Consider the following 14,725-nt stretch of genomic DNA (forward strand, 5'->3'; position numbering starts at 1 on the left):
ACGGGAGTCCCGATCACTGTAGCCACGCATCTGCAATCCTCTCCTGTCCCTGGACTAGGTCAGCCCTCTAGAAAAGATCTGGTCGGGATAGTCGGAGTGGGGCCGACTTGGTAGTAAGACTTCGCAGGAATTACTGCATGCGGAAAGTGTCATAATCGCTATTCCACAGGCGAGTTGACGTGGTGCCGCAATACAACACTCCGCCGATAGCTGGTACAAGATGTTTACTCTATCTTGGCTTTGGCCTATGCTTGCTAGACAATCACGAAGTACCAATCTGTGTAAGTACAAATTGTCCAGCATGTTTCTCCGCCATACCTGAGCTGCATGTCTCAAGAGTTTCTACCTTATCCTTATCTGCCCTCATAACAGGGTAGAAAGTATTTGGAAGAGATGTATTGTCATAGTTCGACTGATATGATTGTATCCGCGGATACACTCGCCGAAGAGTTCGGAATTCTTGGATGATTGGCTAAGTGGACAACTGTTATTGGGCAATCACCTAATAACAGGCGGTATTCGCTAGAGTGGGGTACCACTTCGTATTACCCTCAATCTAACTCTCCCAAGCATGCCTTTGGAAAGCTACAGCTCGTCAGGCTGGGGTTTCTCCCTAGACTTCATATAAACATGACTAATCCCCACGAGTACACTGTTGGCTGGATATGCGCCATACATACCGAATATGTTGCCGCCCAAGCGTTCCTTGACGAAAACCATGAGGGGCCTGATTACGTATCTCCCAACGATAACAACGACTATACGCTTGGAAAGATTGGAAATCATAACATTGTTATCGCTGTGCTTCCAAACAGCGAATACGGACTTTCATCTGCGGCGGGCGTCGCAAGAGATATGCTACATAGCTTTCCCAACCTCCGAGTCGGTCTGCTAGTAGGAATCGGCGGTGGCGCGCCTAGTCGGAAGCATGATATCCGACTTGGTGATGTTGTGGTGGGCGTTTCTAACAATAGTGGGAAAAGTGCTGTATTCCAGTATGACTTTGGAAAGGCCATGCAAGGTCAGGAGTTTCTCGAGACTGGGTTTTTGTATCAGCCACCACCGGTTTTACGAACGGCTGTTAATGGACTTATGGCGCAGTATGATATTGAGGGGAATCAATTGAGTGAGGCTGTCGAAGGCGCCTTGAATAAGAAACCCAGACTACGAAAGAAAGGCTATTCACGGCCTGGAGTAAATACTGATAGGCTCTACCAGTCGCATTTTGCTCATGCTAATAGCGAGATGGATTGTGCGGAAGCCTGTGGTGACGATCCATCAGTCCTGATCAAGCGTCTCGAACGGGATGAAGAAGATGATGTAATGATCCATTATGGCCTGGTCGCTTCAGCGAATACACTCATGAAGGATGCCTTAGTCCGAGATGAGCTCATCAGAAAGAAGGACGTGCTCTGCTTTGAAATGGAAGCTGCCGGGTTAATGAACCATTTTCCGTGTCTAGTCATCCGTGGTATCTGCGACTATTCAGACTCACATAAGAATAAAGAGTGGCAAGGCTATGCAGCAATGGTAGCCGCAGCATATGCAAAAGACCTTCTACGTCGAATATCTCCTACCAGGGTTGAAGCCGAAAAGAAGATTAGCGAAGACTTGGCCAATAGTTCGTGAGTCAATCTTAATAGTGTCTATATGCATTCTAACACACTTCAAAGTCCAAAGAGACCTTATCAACGTGCAACAAATATCACACGATATTAAGACCGATGTACTTGCAATGAAAGCCAACCATCACGTCTCAAACATCGAGCGCTGGCTTTCACCTGCCAACCCATTTACTAATATTATCAATGCAAAAAAATCTCGGTATCCGGGAACTGGAACATGGTTCATTGAAAGTGACGAGTTTTCTCAATGGAAGCTCGGTTTGCGTCAGCATATGTGGCTTTACGGTATGCCAGGCTGTGGCAAGACCATCCTCAGTTCCACGATTTTCGACCACCTTGCCCAGATGGATGAATGTGTAGTTCTCACCTTCTTTTTCGATTTCACCGACACTAAGAAGCAGAAACTGAGTGATATGTTGCGTTCACTTGCATTCCAACTCTATGGCTCCCACTCAGGGTCTCGAAAAGACCTCGATAACCTATTCGCATCTTCCGACAGCGCCGGTAGGCAGCCAGATACTTTTACGTTGTCTGAATGTATCAAGGGCATGATGCGAGCCCCTGAAAAACTCATCATTTTATTGGATGCTCTAGATGAATGTTCAGAAAGAAGGGAGTTGCTGCAATGGATGGGAGAGTTTATGCCAGCCTTTACAAATGTTCAGGTTATAGCTACTGGTCGGCCCGAACACTCCTTACAGCAAAATCTTGTCATTTTATTGGGAGAAGAAAACTGTCTCCCTCTCAGTAAAGTTTCAGTGGACAATGATATTCGCTCATACATCAAGGCCAGGCTCGAGGGCCAAGAGTTTAAGAGGTGGGCCAATTTCCCACATGTGCTGGAACAGATACGAGTTGCAGTCAGCAGCAAATCCAATGGAATGTTAGTATTCTCATTGTCATAGCAAGTAATGATTTCGTATATACTCATACTAGATCACATAGGTTTAGGTGGGCGGCTTGCCAACTAGATAGTCTCCGGGAATGTCTCGATCGCGAGACACTGCAGGATGCGCTTCAATCTCTACCTAAAGATTTGAATGCGACATACGCTCGAATTCTTGGGAGTATTCCCAGACAACGTAAAAACAAGACAATCCGCCTGCTTCAGTTCCTTCTCTACTCCGAGCGGCCATTGGCTCTTGAGGAGGCCGTGGATATAATCGCAATTCGCCCTAACGAAGGCCAATTTGATGCACAAGATCGACTTCCATGCCCCGAGGAAATTACTGGATACTGTTCTAGCCTTGTATCGCTTATACAAACCTCTGGCCCGGCCGCAGCACTCAAGCTACAGCTAGCCCATTTCTCAGTGAAAGAGTACCTCCTGACTCATGACTCCCCAGATTTCATATATCCTAATCCCAGAGTTGCTATTACGGAAACTTGTTTAGCATATCTTGGGAGCATACCGAATGTTGGCATTGCTGCTATAAAGACACAATTCCCATTGGCAGCATATGCAGCACAGATCTGGACGGATCATGCAAAGGTTGTGGAAAAATCAAAACCGACCCTTAAGAAAATTATAGGATTCCTGCTAAACGAGAGTCAATTTCATTGCTGGATTTATCTATTCAACCCAGATGGCCTTGTCTATCGTCCTAGAAAACTACGCACAGCCTCACCCCTTTATTATGCCTGTCTCACTGGCCTTGAAATGACTGCACAGCAGCTTTTATTGACTGGCGCAGATCCAAATGCCCCAGGCGGCCACCAGGGCTATGCTCTTGGAGCTGCTTCAAGATATGGTCACCAGGAGATTGTCCAGCTATTGCTGGATAATGGTGCTGACGTGGATGCTCAAGGTGGCTTATACGGCGTTGCCCTCAATGCCGCTTCTCAAGGTGGCCATGAAGAAATTGTCCAGCTGCTTCTAGATAACGGCGCTGATGTTAATGCTAAGAAAAGCTCATTTGGCTCTGTGCTCGCAAGTGCTTCAGCGGCTGGCCGCCAGAACATGGTCCAACTGCTGCTAGACAACGGTGCTGATGTTAATGCCAAAGGTGGCTACGATGGGTTTGCGCTCGGAGCTGCGTCAAGATACGGCCACCAGAAGATCGTTGAGCTGCTGCTAGATAATGGAGCCGATGTAAATGCTCAAGGTGGCGAGTACGGGTTTGCGCTCCAAGCCGCCGCAGTAAAGGGCCACCGAGAGATTGTCGAGTTGCTCTTGAATAGAGGCGCCGATATTAATGCTAGAGGCGGCTACTATGGCTTTGCGCTACAAGCAGCTGCGGCAGAAGGGCATCAAGAGACTGTCAAGCTGCTATTGGAGAGAGGTGCGGATATTAATGCGATAGGGGGCCATTTTGGCTCTGCATTCCAAGCGGCTTTAAAAAGCGATAGCTTAGAGACTGCCCTGTTGCTCTCTGATGGAGGAGTTGCACATTAACGTACATGTAATGTGATTACATGTGCTGTAAAAATGTTTCAAGCTGCTCTTTGTAAAGGCTTATGAACTAAAGCTACTGCCAGAAGTCAATCGTCTAGTCGTTCGCCCATCTCATAGTACATGTATAAACTATAACATTTTGAGTAAGGAAACGCGACGGCTTAATATCAGACTCGTATATGCTTTATCACAGGCGATTCTTCCCAAAATTGCTACCTTTTCTACAGATTCTTGTGCACGAGGCATAACATCCTAGCTTTAGAGATGGAGTGGTACGGGTATCAGGTACACGACTATGCAATATCGCAAAAAAAAAAAAAAAAAAAGAGTAATCGTGAATATATCCATGAGAAAAAATCCTCAGATTAGTGTGCTGCTGCATGTGTAATTACTACGGCATCTCATGTATGATGTTGAAACAAGGCTCGACTTTATTTTTAGACGGATGAATCCCCTGTCCTTTCACAGCAATTTTATCCTCCATCGAGGCCGCAACGAGCTCTCTAAAGTGGTCTAGTGCCCCTCATTCTAGAACGGCAGCGTCTTCGATAAGCACCGATAAGAGCTGCGTCAAGGAATTTTCTCAGCCATAGACTCCAACTTCATCATTACTACTAGCAAAACCAACATACACCACCTCTCACGCTGTATAATTCTCACTCCATCACATCAATCACATCTATTCATTTCTAATTCTATCCCAAAATCAACTCAATTCCACCTCCGCAGCCATGTCCGCCATAGACCCCGACCTCATGGACATCGTCCAAGACCCCCTCCCCAAACCCGACAACGACAACCACAAACAAGAAGACGACCAAGACGACGACCCCATCACCGCCAGCTACCAAGTCTTCCTCAACCCGGCCCTCCCCCTCGGCCGCCGCCTCCTCGTCCTCCAGCACCCCAACCGCACCGACAACACCCCGCGCCCGCCGCCCACCGAGCTGCGCCTCAAGGAGCACTCGGGCATGGTCGAGGTCGACATCCCCATGGACAACACCACGGCCTACGACCGCGAAAAGGGCCTGAAATGGGGTCGCGCCCTGCAAAACTCCATGGCCGTGAAGAGCGGCGGCAGCCACGGCCTGGCGGGCGGCTTCGGCGTCGGCGCCGTGCAGCAGCGCGCGCCGCGCAAGAAGGCCGATGCCGACGAGGACGACAACCTTGACTGGAACGATGCCGTGCGACAGGGCAAGGTACTCAGCACGCAGACGCTGGGCGGCCAATACCCCGATGCCGACGAAGTGCAATACATGGTCGGCGTCTTCCAAGGCAGTACGTCATGCACAATCTCTACATCAACAACATAACCCCCATCTACAGCCCAAATGCTAACAATATCTGCTCCCTTTCCAGAGGACCTCCATCTCACCCCCGTCTCCAACCTCATCCACCTCCGCCCGCAACTCCACCACCTCGACGCCACAACCCAGCAAGACCGCCAATCCTCCGCCGCCGCAGCAGCATCATCCAAGGAAGGCGGCGCCGCCCCAGCAGCCGCCGCCCGCGCCATCCACATGACCATCAAGACCACCGCCGACGGCACAGCAGACGGCATCTCCACCGAAACCATGGCCGACCGTCTGCGCTCCGTACAGACCGAGCCCTGGCGCAAGATGCGCTACACCGACGAGAACGAGGAGACGGCCTGGGAGGTGTACAACGACAGCCTGTTTCTCAGACCAAAGGCCGATCCGGCGGCAGGGGAGCCTGTTCCTGCGCCTGAGGATCATGATCTGGAGGAGCTGGTCCCCACGCTCGGCAACAAGTGGAATGACAAGGAGTTCCTGGAATCCATTTCCGGCATCACGAAACCCGATCCAGTCCCCGTTCAGCCGGTAGAAAAAAAGCCAGAGCCTAGAGCAGTCACTACTCCGGCTGAGGAGGCACAGCAGCCGCCGCCAAGGACTACTGCTGCTCGCCCTAGAGCTGGCGCGGCTGCAGCACTGGCTTCTCGAAGAGGCGGAAGACCAAGAGCCGCGGGGGCCTAGGTTTAGAGCATTCAACTTGTTTTGCATTGGAATTGGTGTTCTTGGAGTCATGTATTTTTTGATAATCTGGGCTGTAACTTTACTCTATCACAGTAGCTAGATGCTGTTTACAATTATATACAACAATATTGGCATCTATCATCCTTGTTCACATAGCCGTCATTCCATCGCCCACCTGCCACAAGATTTTCCAAGAAAAAAGATGTATTATCCTTATAATATCAAGGATCGAGATTCGAGCTGAGAATAAATAAACCCCCACTATGATAAACCACACCTCATACTACCGATCAGTCCTCCACGAATGTAATTTCCATCGCCGCTGCCCCCCCGCAACTCGTTGGTATAGTAATAGTACATCTGACATGACCATAACGATAGTATCCCGCTGAATGCCCACGAAAACTAGCAACCCCTGTAGCGCTACACCTTTTCATCGCTTTCTTCTTTTTTAAAAACTTGGAACGACAAAGTTTCCCTCCAAAGTCGTCCATGTTTGCTTTTCTCCTTTTCTGTCCCATAGCATAGCACAAGCACAAACTGCTAGTCCAATCCTTCCAAATAGCTTTACGCGTTCCAGGTTTTTTTCAAGCGTAAAATAAAACATGTACTTTGGTTTGAATCCATTTCAAATCAGACAGACCAGTTTCAGGTCCTGTTCTTCTTTCTTTTACTGTCCTCTTTTACTGTCCCATCAACATGTCTACATCCAGGCCAATGGAATGCAGGAACAAGTTGACACTGCTAAGCCGCTCCGCTGCCATTGTCGGGGGAAGGGTCTTTGCTAGAGAGATGGTGCCAATGACCCTGTCTTTGACGGCAAGGACTAAGCGAGTCTGCTGGTCGTTGCTGGCACTAACACCGAGAGCTGCAAGGAGCTGCCAGACATAGACATCTGATCCGGAATTGATGCTGCCGGGGAACATATAGGGCAGCGACACTTCCAGTCGGCTGAAGAGGGTCTCGTATGTTTGGTCCCTATGAAAGATAGGTTAGCTGACGTGCAATTAAGGTGATGTCTCCCCAGGTTGATGACTTACCACTTCTCCCATTGTTCAGGGGCGCCGCCACCAGTCTGCTTAAGAAGCACAGCACGGCTAAGAATCAGGGTGAGCATTGAAACTCCGACCCTGGTTTTGGCAATCGCATCAACGTTCAGGTTTGTAGCAATCAGGTTCAACACGCCATCCACAATGTCAAGGCCAGTGTCGTTAAAGAATTGCATCAGTGATGGCATAACAGTCGACATGAACAAGTCAATATTCTCTCGCATCCTTGCGTTCAGACCAGTCTCGTCATCGGACACAGCCGCTCCCTTCACGACGTCCAGCTGATCGAGGTGGTAGATAATCATCGTCATGATTGTAGTCCGTTGTTCGAAGCTGAGGTGAGGGAAGATTCGGGGAATAGCCTTCTTGCCCTTTGCGCAAGACAGGAAGGCAATGAAAGGGTGAGGAACGATGACTCCGATGGGCTCGTGTACCTTGAGTTCTTCCCAAAGTCGGGCATTCAGAGCCTCCAGTTCCGTGGCCCACTCTCTATGCTTCTCCTGCAGTGCCTGGTCTGCTTGGTTGGTAAGAGGAGGGGGCATGAGTCTGACGTGGTCTTCAATCTTCATCAAAGTAACGTAGACCTTCTCGGCATTGCGCAAAATAGTCTTACGATCAAGGCTACTAACAGGTGACTTCCTCTCACTACCTGCTCGGTGGTGGTGAGCTTCGTTCTCCGCAGAACGCTTGATATTGAGTAGGGGCTTCGGAGTTTTGGCATTGCTAAAGGAGATCTTGCCCAAACTACCAGCAATTACGAGCTGGGGATTCTTTGGCTTGTTCTTGGCCGCCTCAACAGCCCGCTGGACCTGTTGTTCCATTCGCTGAATGTGATTCTCAGCAGGTCTACCATGGCGGCGCATGTTGCCATGACGGCCACCGGTCTGGAAAAGATAGGTCTGAGCAAAATTGCTGAGAGGCTGGCTAGGATTTTGACGCTGGCCGGCACGAATGTGGCTATAGACCTGATAATAGAAGTCCTCAGAGAGGGAGGCGTCGGAACTCTGCTCGACAGGGTTGCCTGTTGCGGAAACGAGCTGCTGGAGCTGGATACGAGTGATGAAGTTCTTGTCTTGGGGGGTCATCACACCGTTATCCTTGGACAGAAGCCAAATCTTGTGATTACGCTTCGCTCGTTTTGTCTCCTGGTCCAAAAACGCCGCCTTTTCTTCCTCGGACATGTGAGCCAGCTGAGGATGGGCGCTCATTTGCGCCAGCTTAGAGGCAACACTTGGCGATTGAGAGTGCTCTTGGTCAACAGCTGTACGAGCTGCATCGGTAGACAAGCGGTTGGGATTTTGGAGGATTTGCATGGGCTGAACCGGGGGAACGGGCTGTCGTTGAAAGTTGTTGTGTTGGTCATGCTGCCCGGGAGGGACAGGCAGCTTGGCCGCCGGAGTGGGTGTAACCTTGGCCTGTGAGGCTTGAGGTCGCTGTAAGATGGTGACAGGTTGCGCGTGGCCGTGTTGAGGGAGAGGAGAGGCATGCTGAGCGGGTGGGTAGCCAGAAGGAGCATGCTGATGCGCAGCAAGCTCCGAGATGGCTGGCTGTGGCGATGGCTTTGCTTGCGCGCGCATGGCCGCCTCAACCTCTTCCAAGCTCATCATCTTCCTGCCAACGCTGCTAGATAGAACTGGCTGAGGAGCGGGTTTCGGGGCAGCAGCGGCCTTGGAGGGGCCAATGCCCCAAATGCTCTGGTCGACATGCAAATCCGGGAGAGGCTCAGGTTCATTGTACTTTTCATAGCCGGTGCGAATGGGCACGGGCTCTGTATAGTAAGACTGTCCATATGACTGCTGTGCGTAGGCCTGTTGAGCATATGGCTGCTGGGCGTATGACTGGGCGGAGGCAGCAGGCTGGGTCTGGTGCTGCGAGGCGCTGGCTCGTGCAGTTGGCTGGAGCCGGTTGAAGCGGAGATGCTCCTCCTCTATGGCATTTGCAACTTGAGCAGTTTGTCCAAAGAAGTCGAAGTCTTTGCCAACCTTGCCGTTAGGGGCTCCTGCGCCGCTAACTGCTCCGCCGCCAAATGTATCGTCATTGAAGGCATCATCAGCATCGTCTAGCTGATCACCAAGCCCGTCGTAGGTGTCTTCGAAGTCGAGAGCATCTTCGCCATCGTCATGGTGGCCAGAGAGACCGGCAAATGGATCATGCGGTTGGGAAAAGCCAGGGGCTGCCGAATTGTGCATGTTACGGCCACTGGTATCGAAGCCAAAGAAAGACATATTGGATGATTGTTGAGGGATAATGCGTTATCATGCTAGAAAGTATACTGTTAGTTTATGGATCTAGGAGCACGTATAAATTGGTCGAAACGTTGCAAGAGTAGCTTGAACATTCGAGACAAGTTCCGCCAGGCAGGCTGCTGTGTCAAGCTCGGCCACCATCAACCCAAACCCTCCCAAGTGCCATGAACCTCATTAAGACCATATTTTCAGAGCTTGTTATGGAGTCTTCGGCATGTGGGTGTCCCCGCATTTGTTTGTGTAATCTGTCGTCTTTGCGCTTGACGAGGCTGACGGGGGGGAGCCATCGACAAGGCTCCAATGCCTGGCTCAGCTCTCTCGCTCAATCGCACCCGGTAGAGCTTGAAGAGGGTGGATTTGCCGATCTGGTATAGATGCAGTACGGAACAGAAATCAACTTACCGCTAAGATAATGAAGGGATCGCGAGAACTTCAACAGCGCACAAACCTATCATGGTGTCTTCCCGCAGCGAAGCCGAGGAGGTCCAGGAGCAGAGAAGGCCGCAAGCTCAAGCTCAAGCTAATCAACTCGGCAGGCCCTGTGTTCAAAAACGCGCCCTGTCCAATAGGGCCTTGGCGGAGGAGACTCGGAGGCAACGAAGCGAGAGCAAAGCACCTGGAGAGAAAGAAGCCCAATTGTGCGGATTTGGTGAGGGAGACTGACGTTCGGCGCAAAACAACCCCACATGGGCAATTTGCGTCTGGCGGCGGGGACAGTCACTCGGCGAGCTGGAGTCACGTGGCCCAGCTGATGGAGGGCCGCCATTGTATGTAGGCCAACGATGTACCTACTCCAGCAAATCTACTACTAAGGTACTAATGGAATTATACACACATACGAGGAAGCTTCCTTTCGTACGAAAAGGCCATATCCACTCCGCCTGTAACCAATTGGTTGTTTACTCAGAGAGAATTGATAGGCTATACGTCAATTAGAAATTGACTCCCTATACTCTGGTTATTCTCTATCCCAATGGACACAAATTGCCTAAAGCAGTGGCTATACGGCTTGATGAACAATCCAACTCTCTTATCACACCACTGCTACCGAGAGAAAGAGGTTTGGATACATCCCGACAAGTAGTATCGATTACTACCCAGATTGTCCCATCGTCACTGATTCGGGCGCTTTTACGTCAGATGCCGATCAGCCGCAGCAGTCCAGCAGTTGGGATACACTGCTTACCATTCGGCGGCAGGGCTACATGTCGTTGCTAGCAAGTAAATTCGAGCAATTAAATTTCAACAAAAGAAGAAGACATAGTGCCATGAGCTGGAATTTTTATATTAATAGCAGCAGAATATTTTACTTGATTAATTTCGTATCTACTTCGTAACTCGCAATGCTCAACCAAGGCCCAAAGCCGCAAATACGAGGCTTGACAGGGGGGGATTAGCGACGATCAGCACTGAGAGCTGCGAAACAGCTGTGCGCTAGTGGTTACAGGGCAGACATGGATCAGGAAAACAAAGTGATAGGAAGACACATGTCTGGCTGGCGATGCGCATCGCCTTCCATTCGAGACCTTGTGTGATGGTGTAACAATGGCAAAGGCAACAAGCAATGGTATATATTGTAGCACCACCTCATAGACTATCATATGCTGCTCCTTTCTCGCGTCGTAATGAACCGTACAAATCAATTCGTCAGCCCCCTTTGCCCTCTGCACCAGCAGCTGGCTCTGCCGGCCCAGCCTTATCTTTCCAAGATCCCGTCTATCCGTCTCCTGAATTGCAGGCGGGGCTTCCTTCGGCCAGTGCTGGATCGAGAAGCCTTCTATTCGCAGTATAGCGACCCGGGACCACCACTCCATATGTCTGATGCAACTAAAAGATTAGCAAGGGCCAGCTGTCATTTTAATCGACCATGATGTCTACCTACTTACGTATGTATGTACCCAGAAGTAGTGAGCAAGGGGGAGCTAATACGTACTACAATCTACAATCCACAGTACTGCGATATTCGCTTCAGTGGTTAACCATGCTATGATGTCTGATGATGCCAGATGTAAAAGATACTTTTCAGCAGCGCCTGTAGACCCCCAAAAGCCGCGTACCTGCAACTCTTGCCTCCCGCTCTAGGGCCTCGTAACAGCCTGGGCTCAGCTGCGTAATGCTGGCCGCATCGCCTGCAGCTGCTAGCCTAGGCACTCCTAGTATAATACGAGACAGGCAAGCACTGAAGGATCGAAACGACTGGCTATCCTTTTTTCTCGTCCTCCCGTTTCCCTTCCCACAATTCTCGCCGGATACCCGCCTCAGCCCAAACGGCGCCTCCTTTTCCATCGTCTTTGGTTGCAGTTTCTTCTTCTTCTCATCCTCTGTTCTGCCGTCACAGCATAGTTTGCGCTGCCCAGTGGCTGATCCGACCTAACCAACTGCAGCCGGTGGCGCCAATCTCGCTCGCCGCACACGAGCTTCCCTTCTGTAACGAAATCGGCCATGTGTGTCTAACAGCACTTCTCCACGATTCCAGTCGCCGTTGCCGATCACCCCTGTCCCGTTTGATTGTTTCTTCGATCCTTATAACTAGATCGTCTTCCTCCTTTTCGATCGTCTCCATCTCTCCTCTCGCTTTTCCTTGCATATCTCTCTTCCTCGCCCTCTTTCTCCCGGCAATCGTTGCCACCCCGTCACCATCATGGCGTCTGGGAATGCGCGCTACGTGCGCTACCTGCTCATCGCATTCTTTGTACGTGGCTCTGCAGAGATGGAAATTCCTATCAGCGCGTGGAAATGCTAATCAATCTGTGTGCAAAGACTGTTTTGATTTTCTATTTCGTCACCAATTCCAAGTACGAGGGAGTCGACATCAGCAAAGGCACATTTGCACCGGGCTCCAACCAGCAGTCCCAAAATGCGGGCAAGGACAACAAGCCCTCGACGCAAAAGGCTCTGACCGGCGATGCCAAAGATTTCCCTCTTGCAATGACACCAAGTGACCCCGGATTCAACGACCTGGTGGGCATTGCTCCTGGCCCTCGAATGAATGCCACTTTCGTCACTCTTGCCCGAAATACCGATGTCTGGGATATTGCTCGCTCGATCCGTCAAATTGAGGACCGCTTCAACCGACGATACAACTACGATTGGGTCTTCCTGAACGACAAGCCCTTTGATGCCACATTCAAGAAGGTCACCACTTCTCTCGTTTCCGGCAAGACTTTCTACGGCGAGATCCCCAAGGAGCACTGGTCGTTCCCCGAGTGGATCGACCAGGACAAGGCCAAAAAGGTTCGCGAGGACATGGGTGAACGCAAGATCATCTACGGCGATTCGATTCCCTACCGCCACATGTGCCGCTTCGAGTCTGGCTTCTTCTTCCGCCAGCCTTTGATGATGAACTACGAATACTACTGGCGCGTGGAGCCCTCCGTCGAGCTCTACTGCGACATCCACTACGACCCCTTCCGTCTGATGGCCGAGCAAGGCAAGAAGTACAGCTTCGTTCTCAGTCTGTACGAGTACCCGGCTACCATTCCTACGCTGTGGGAAAGCACCAAGAAGTTTATGAAGAACCACCCCGAGCACATTGCGGCCGACAACACGATGAAGTTCCTAAGTGACGACGGTGGTGAAAACTACAACAACTGCCATTTCGTAAGCACTCCCCTCCCCGATACAGCTTAAGCTAGAAAATGACTAACCAGGAGTTATAGTGGTCCAACTTTGAGATTGGCAGCTTGGAGTGGCTGCGCAGCAAGCAATACATTGATTATTTCGAGTCTCTGGACAAGGACGGTGGCTTCTTCTACGAGCGCTGGGGAGATGCGCCAGTCCACTCCATTGCCGCAGGCCTCATGCTCAACAAGAGCGAAATCCACTTCTTCAATGACATTGCTTACTGGCACGTCCCCTTCACACACTGCCCCACAGGCGAGAAGACCAGACTCGACCTGCGCTGCCACTGTGACCCCAAGGAGAACTTTGATTGGAAGGGCTACTCTTGTAAGGCTCCTGCTGATAACCCTCTAATGGCAATCATGAGCATGACTAACTCCTTTTCTTTTGCAGGCACATCCAAGTTCTTTGAGGCGAACGGCATGGAGAAGCCCGAGGGCTGGGAAAACCAACAGGATTAGAGAAAAACAAAATTTTATTCATAATTGGCCATTCACCAAGGTTTCAAAAAACATGGGCCAAATTCAACTTGGTTTTATTCGGTATACTTGGGTTTAATCCGCAGGCGGTGCCGGCACATTTCAAGCTGCATGAAACGGATGAAATAGGAGGCAACGAAAAAAAGAAAAAAGGGAAATGAATTGTTTTTACACTGCCGGGGGGGAAGGATTATAAAGGGGCGTCTGACTGGCTTGACACGATTTGGACAATCATTGCTCATGTAAATATATAGTGAAATTCGAAGAGATGAGGATGTATGTTTTGACATGAAATATTTACTCAGTTGCCTTATTATTTATCGTGAAATATGTGATTGATATTGCTTTTGATGGTATTGTACAGTTCTCATCCGTCTTGATCTATGGTCGTTTATACAGTGTCTAACCAATATTCTGCTCAGCTCCGGATAATAAAAGAGATTTGTGTCTTGATTGTTTCGTTTTATTGTCCTTTAACCCACGGTGGCCTTCTTGGGCTTCTTGGTACCGTATTTACTCCTGCTCGTCGTTCTGTTTGCAACACCACCCTGAGAAGCACAAATCGTCAGCAAAAAGAGCTTTCTTCCCCACCAAGATACTCGCAACTTAAAAGGCAAAAATTGCAAAACTTACCAGATCCAACGCTCCTCTCACCAAGTGATATCTCACACCAGGACAATCTTGCGCTCGTCCTCCCCTAACAAGCACCACGCTGTGCTGCTGGATATTATGTCCCTCACCAGGGATATACGCCGTCACGACCGCCCCGGAAGAGAGCTTCACACGCGCCGTCTTTCGCTCACCAGAGTTGGGCTTCTTCGGCCTCACGACGCCGACACGCAGGCACACGCCCTTGAGGGCCGGGCAGTGCGTGTTGGACAGCGCGGGGGACACGGCGTGGCGCGCTCGCTTGCCCTTTCGGATGCCGCGCAGGACTTGGTTGAGGGTGGCTTGGGGGGCGGGCGTTGTTGAGAAGGCAGCGGCACGGAATGGCGAGAGGATCGATGATGAGGATTGAGGCTGGAGGAGGAGTCGAGAGATGGGCGATGTTGAGGCTGATGGCGCGGCGGCTGTGAGGGATGGCCGGAGGGCCGGGGAGAAGAGACTGCGGAGGAGTGCGGCGGCCATAATGGGCAACGCAATTGGACTGCCTGCGACAGTCTTGCCTTTGTGCGATGCTGCTGCGATAGATACCAAGTCGCTCTATATCAAGCTCTCTCGCAAGGCCCCATCGCCAAATCTTCCAACAAGGCAAGTGGGCTGAACGAAGCAGAGCCAGGTCACATGACGTCGAAATTCTCGGAGCCGCAGATCTG

General features: G+C 50.6%; 5 protein-coding genes across 6 annotated transcripts; 3 read left to right on the plus strand and 2 right to left on the minus strand.

Annotated features, from left to right (window-relative positions):
- The first annotated feature begins 571 nt into the window (after positions 1–571).
- TrAFT101_007988 (uncharacterized protein) lies at positions 572–4,262 on the plus strand. Of its 2 annotated transcripts, none has more exons than XM_066128200.1 (3): positions 572–1,625; positions 1,674–2,508; positions 2,571–4,262. In XM_066128200.1, the coding sequence occupies exons 1-3, from the start codon at positions 1,544–1,546 to the stop codon at positions 4,018–4,020; spliced, it is 2,367 nt and encodes a 788-aa protein (XP_065984317.1). In that variant the 5' UTR covers positions 572–1,543; the 3' UTR covers positions 4,021–4,262. The 2 variants fall into 2 exon arrangements, with proteins under 2 accessions (XP_065984317.1, XP_065984316.1); XM_066128199.1 differs by having other exon boundaries at positions 572–1,621.
- Positions 4,263–4,728: 466 nt separating this feature from the next.
- Positions 4,729–6,133, plus strand: TrAFT101_007989 (uncharacterized protein). The gene is made up of 2 exons (XM_024900482.2): positions 4,729–5,298; positions 5,380–6,133. The coding sequence occupies exons 1-2, from the start codon at positions 4,752–4,754 to the stop codon at positions 6,012–6,014; spliced, it is 1,182 nt and encodes a 393-aa protein (XP_024758899.2). The 5' UTR covers positions 4,729–4,751; the 3' UTR covers positions 6,015–6,133.
- Positions 6,134–6,238: 105 nt separating this feature from the next.
- TrAFT101_007990 (uncharacterized protein) lies at positions 6,239–9,954 on the minus strand. Its single transcript, XM_024904087.2, has 3 exons — positions 9,712–9,954; positions 7,055–9,323; positions 6,239–6,992 (listed from the first exon to the last, which is right to left on the minus strand). Exons 2-3 carry the CDS (start codon positions 9,286–9,288, stop codon positions 6,698–6,700), a joined length of 2,529 nt encoding a protein of 842 aa, XP_024758898.2. The 5' UTR covers positions 9,289–9,323; positions 9,712–9,954; the 3' UTR covers positions 6,239–6,697.
- Positions 9,955–11,521: 1,567 nt separating this feature from the next.
- KTR1 (alpha-1,2-mannosyltransferase ktr1) lies at positions 11,522–13,719 on the plus strand. Its single transcript, XM_024900455.2, has 4 exons — positions 11,522–12,001; positions 12,070–12,909; positions 12,969–13,257; positions 13,324–13,719. Exons 1-4 carry the CDS (start codon positions 11,951–11,953, stop codon positions 13,389–13,391), a joined length of 1,248 nt encoding a protein of 415 aa, XP_024758896.1. The 5' UTR covers positions 11,522–11,950; the 3' UTR covers positions 13,392–13,719.
- TrAFT101_007992 (mitochondrial 37S ribosomal protein uS12m) lies at positions 13,589–14,625 on the minus strand. The gene is made up of 2 exons (XM_024902633.2): positions 14,043–14,625; positions 13,589–13,957 (listed from the first exon to the last, which is right to left on the minus strand). The coding sequence occupies exons 1-2, from the start codon at positions 14,535–14,537 to the stop codon at positions 13,883–13,885; spliced, it is 570 nt and encodes a 189-aa protein (XP_024758895.2). The 5' UTR covers positions 14,538–14,625; the 3' UTR covers positions 13,589–13,882.
- Positions 14,626–14,725: the final 100 nt, after the last annotated feature.

Source organism: Trichoderma asperellum, chromosome 4, assembly GCF_020647865.1.
Source record: "Trichoderma asperellum chromosome 4, complete sequence".
NCBI classification, from domain to species: domain Eukaryota; kingdom Fungi; phylum Ascomycota; class Sordariomycetes; order Hypocreales; family Hypocreaceae; genus Trichoderma; species Trichoderma asperellum.

Bases quoted from the DNA above. Each gene is read 5' to 3' on its own strand.
- TrAFT101_007988 (XM_066128199.1), top strand. From the start codon at position 631: ATGACTAATCCCCACGAGTACACTGTTGGCTGGATATGCGCCATACAT. The intron at 1,622-1,673 runs GTTCGTGAGTCA...CACACTTCAAAG, and splicing joins TAGCGAAGACTTGGCCAATA to TCCAAAGAGACCTTATCAAC. The intron at 2,509-2,570 runs GTTAGTATTCTC...TAGATCACATAG, and splicing joins AGCAGCAAATCCAATGGAAT to GTTTAGGTGGGCGGCTTGCC.
- TrAFT101_007989 (XM_024900482.2), top strand. From the start codon at position 4,752: ATGTCCGCCATAGACCCCGACCTCATGGACATCGTCCAAGACCCCCTC. The intron at 5,299-5,379 runs GTACGTCATGCA...CTCCCTTTCCAG, and splicing joins GGTCGGCGTCTTCCAAGGCA to AGGACCTCCATCTCACCCCC.
- TrAFT101_007990 (XM_024904087.2), bottom strand. From the start codon at position 9,288: ATGTCTTTCTTTGGCTTCGATACCAGTGGCCGTAACATGCACAATTCG. The intron at 6,993-7,054 runs GTAAGTCATCAA...TATCTTTCATAG, and splicing joins CCTGAACAATGGGAGAAGTG to GGACCAAACATACGAGACCC.
- KTR1 (XM_024900455.2), top strand. From the start codon at position 11,951: ATGGCGTCTGGGAATGCGCGCTACGTGCGCTACCTGCTCATCGCATTC. The intron at 12,002-12,069 runs GTACGTGGCTCT...CTGTGTGCAAAG, and splicing joins ACCTGCTCATCGCATTCTTT to ACTGTTTTGATTTTCTATTT. The intron at 12,910-12,968 runs GTAAGCACTCCC...CAGGAGTTATAG, and splicing joins ACTACAACAACTGCCATTTC to TGGTCCAACTTTGAGATTGG.
- TrAFT101_007992 (XM_024902633.2), bottom strand. From the start codon at position 14,537: ATGGCCGCCGCACTCCTCCGCAGTCTCTTCTCCCCGGCCCTCCGGCCA. The intron at 13,958-14,042 runs GTAAGTTTTGCA...TGTGCTTCTCAG, and splicing joins TGAGAGGAGCGTTGGATCTG to GGTGGTGTTGCAAACAGAAC.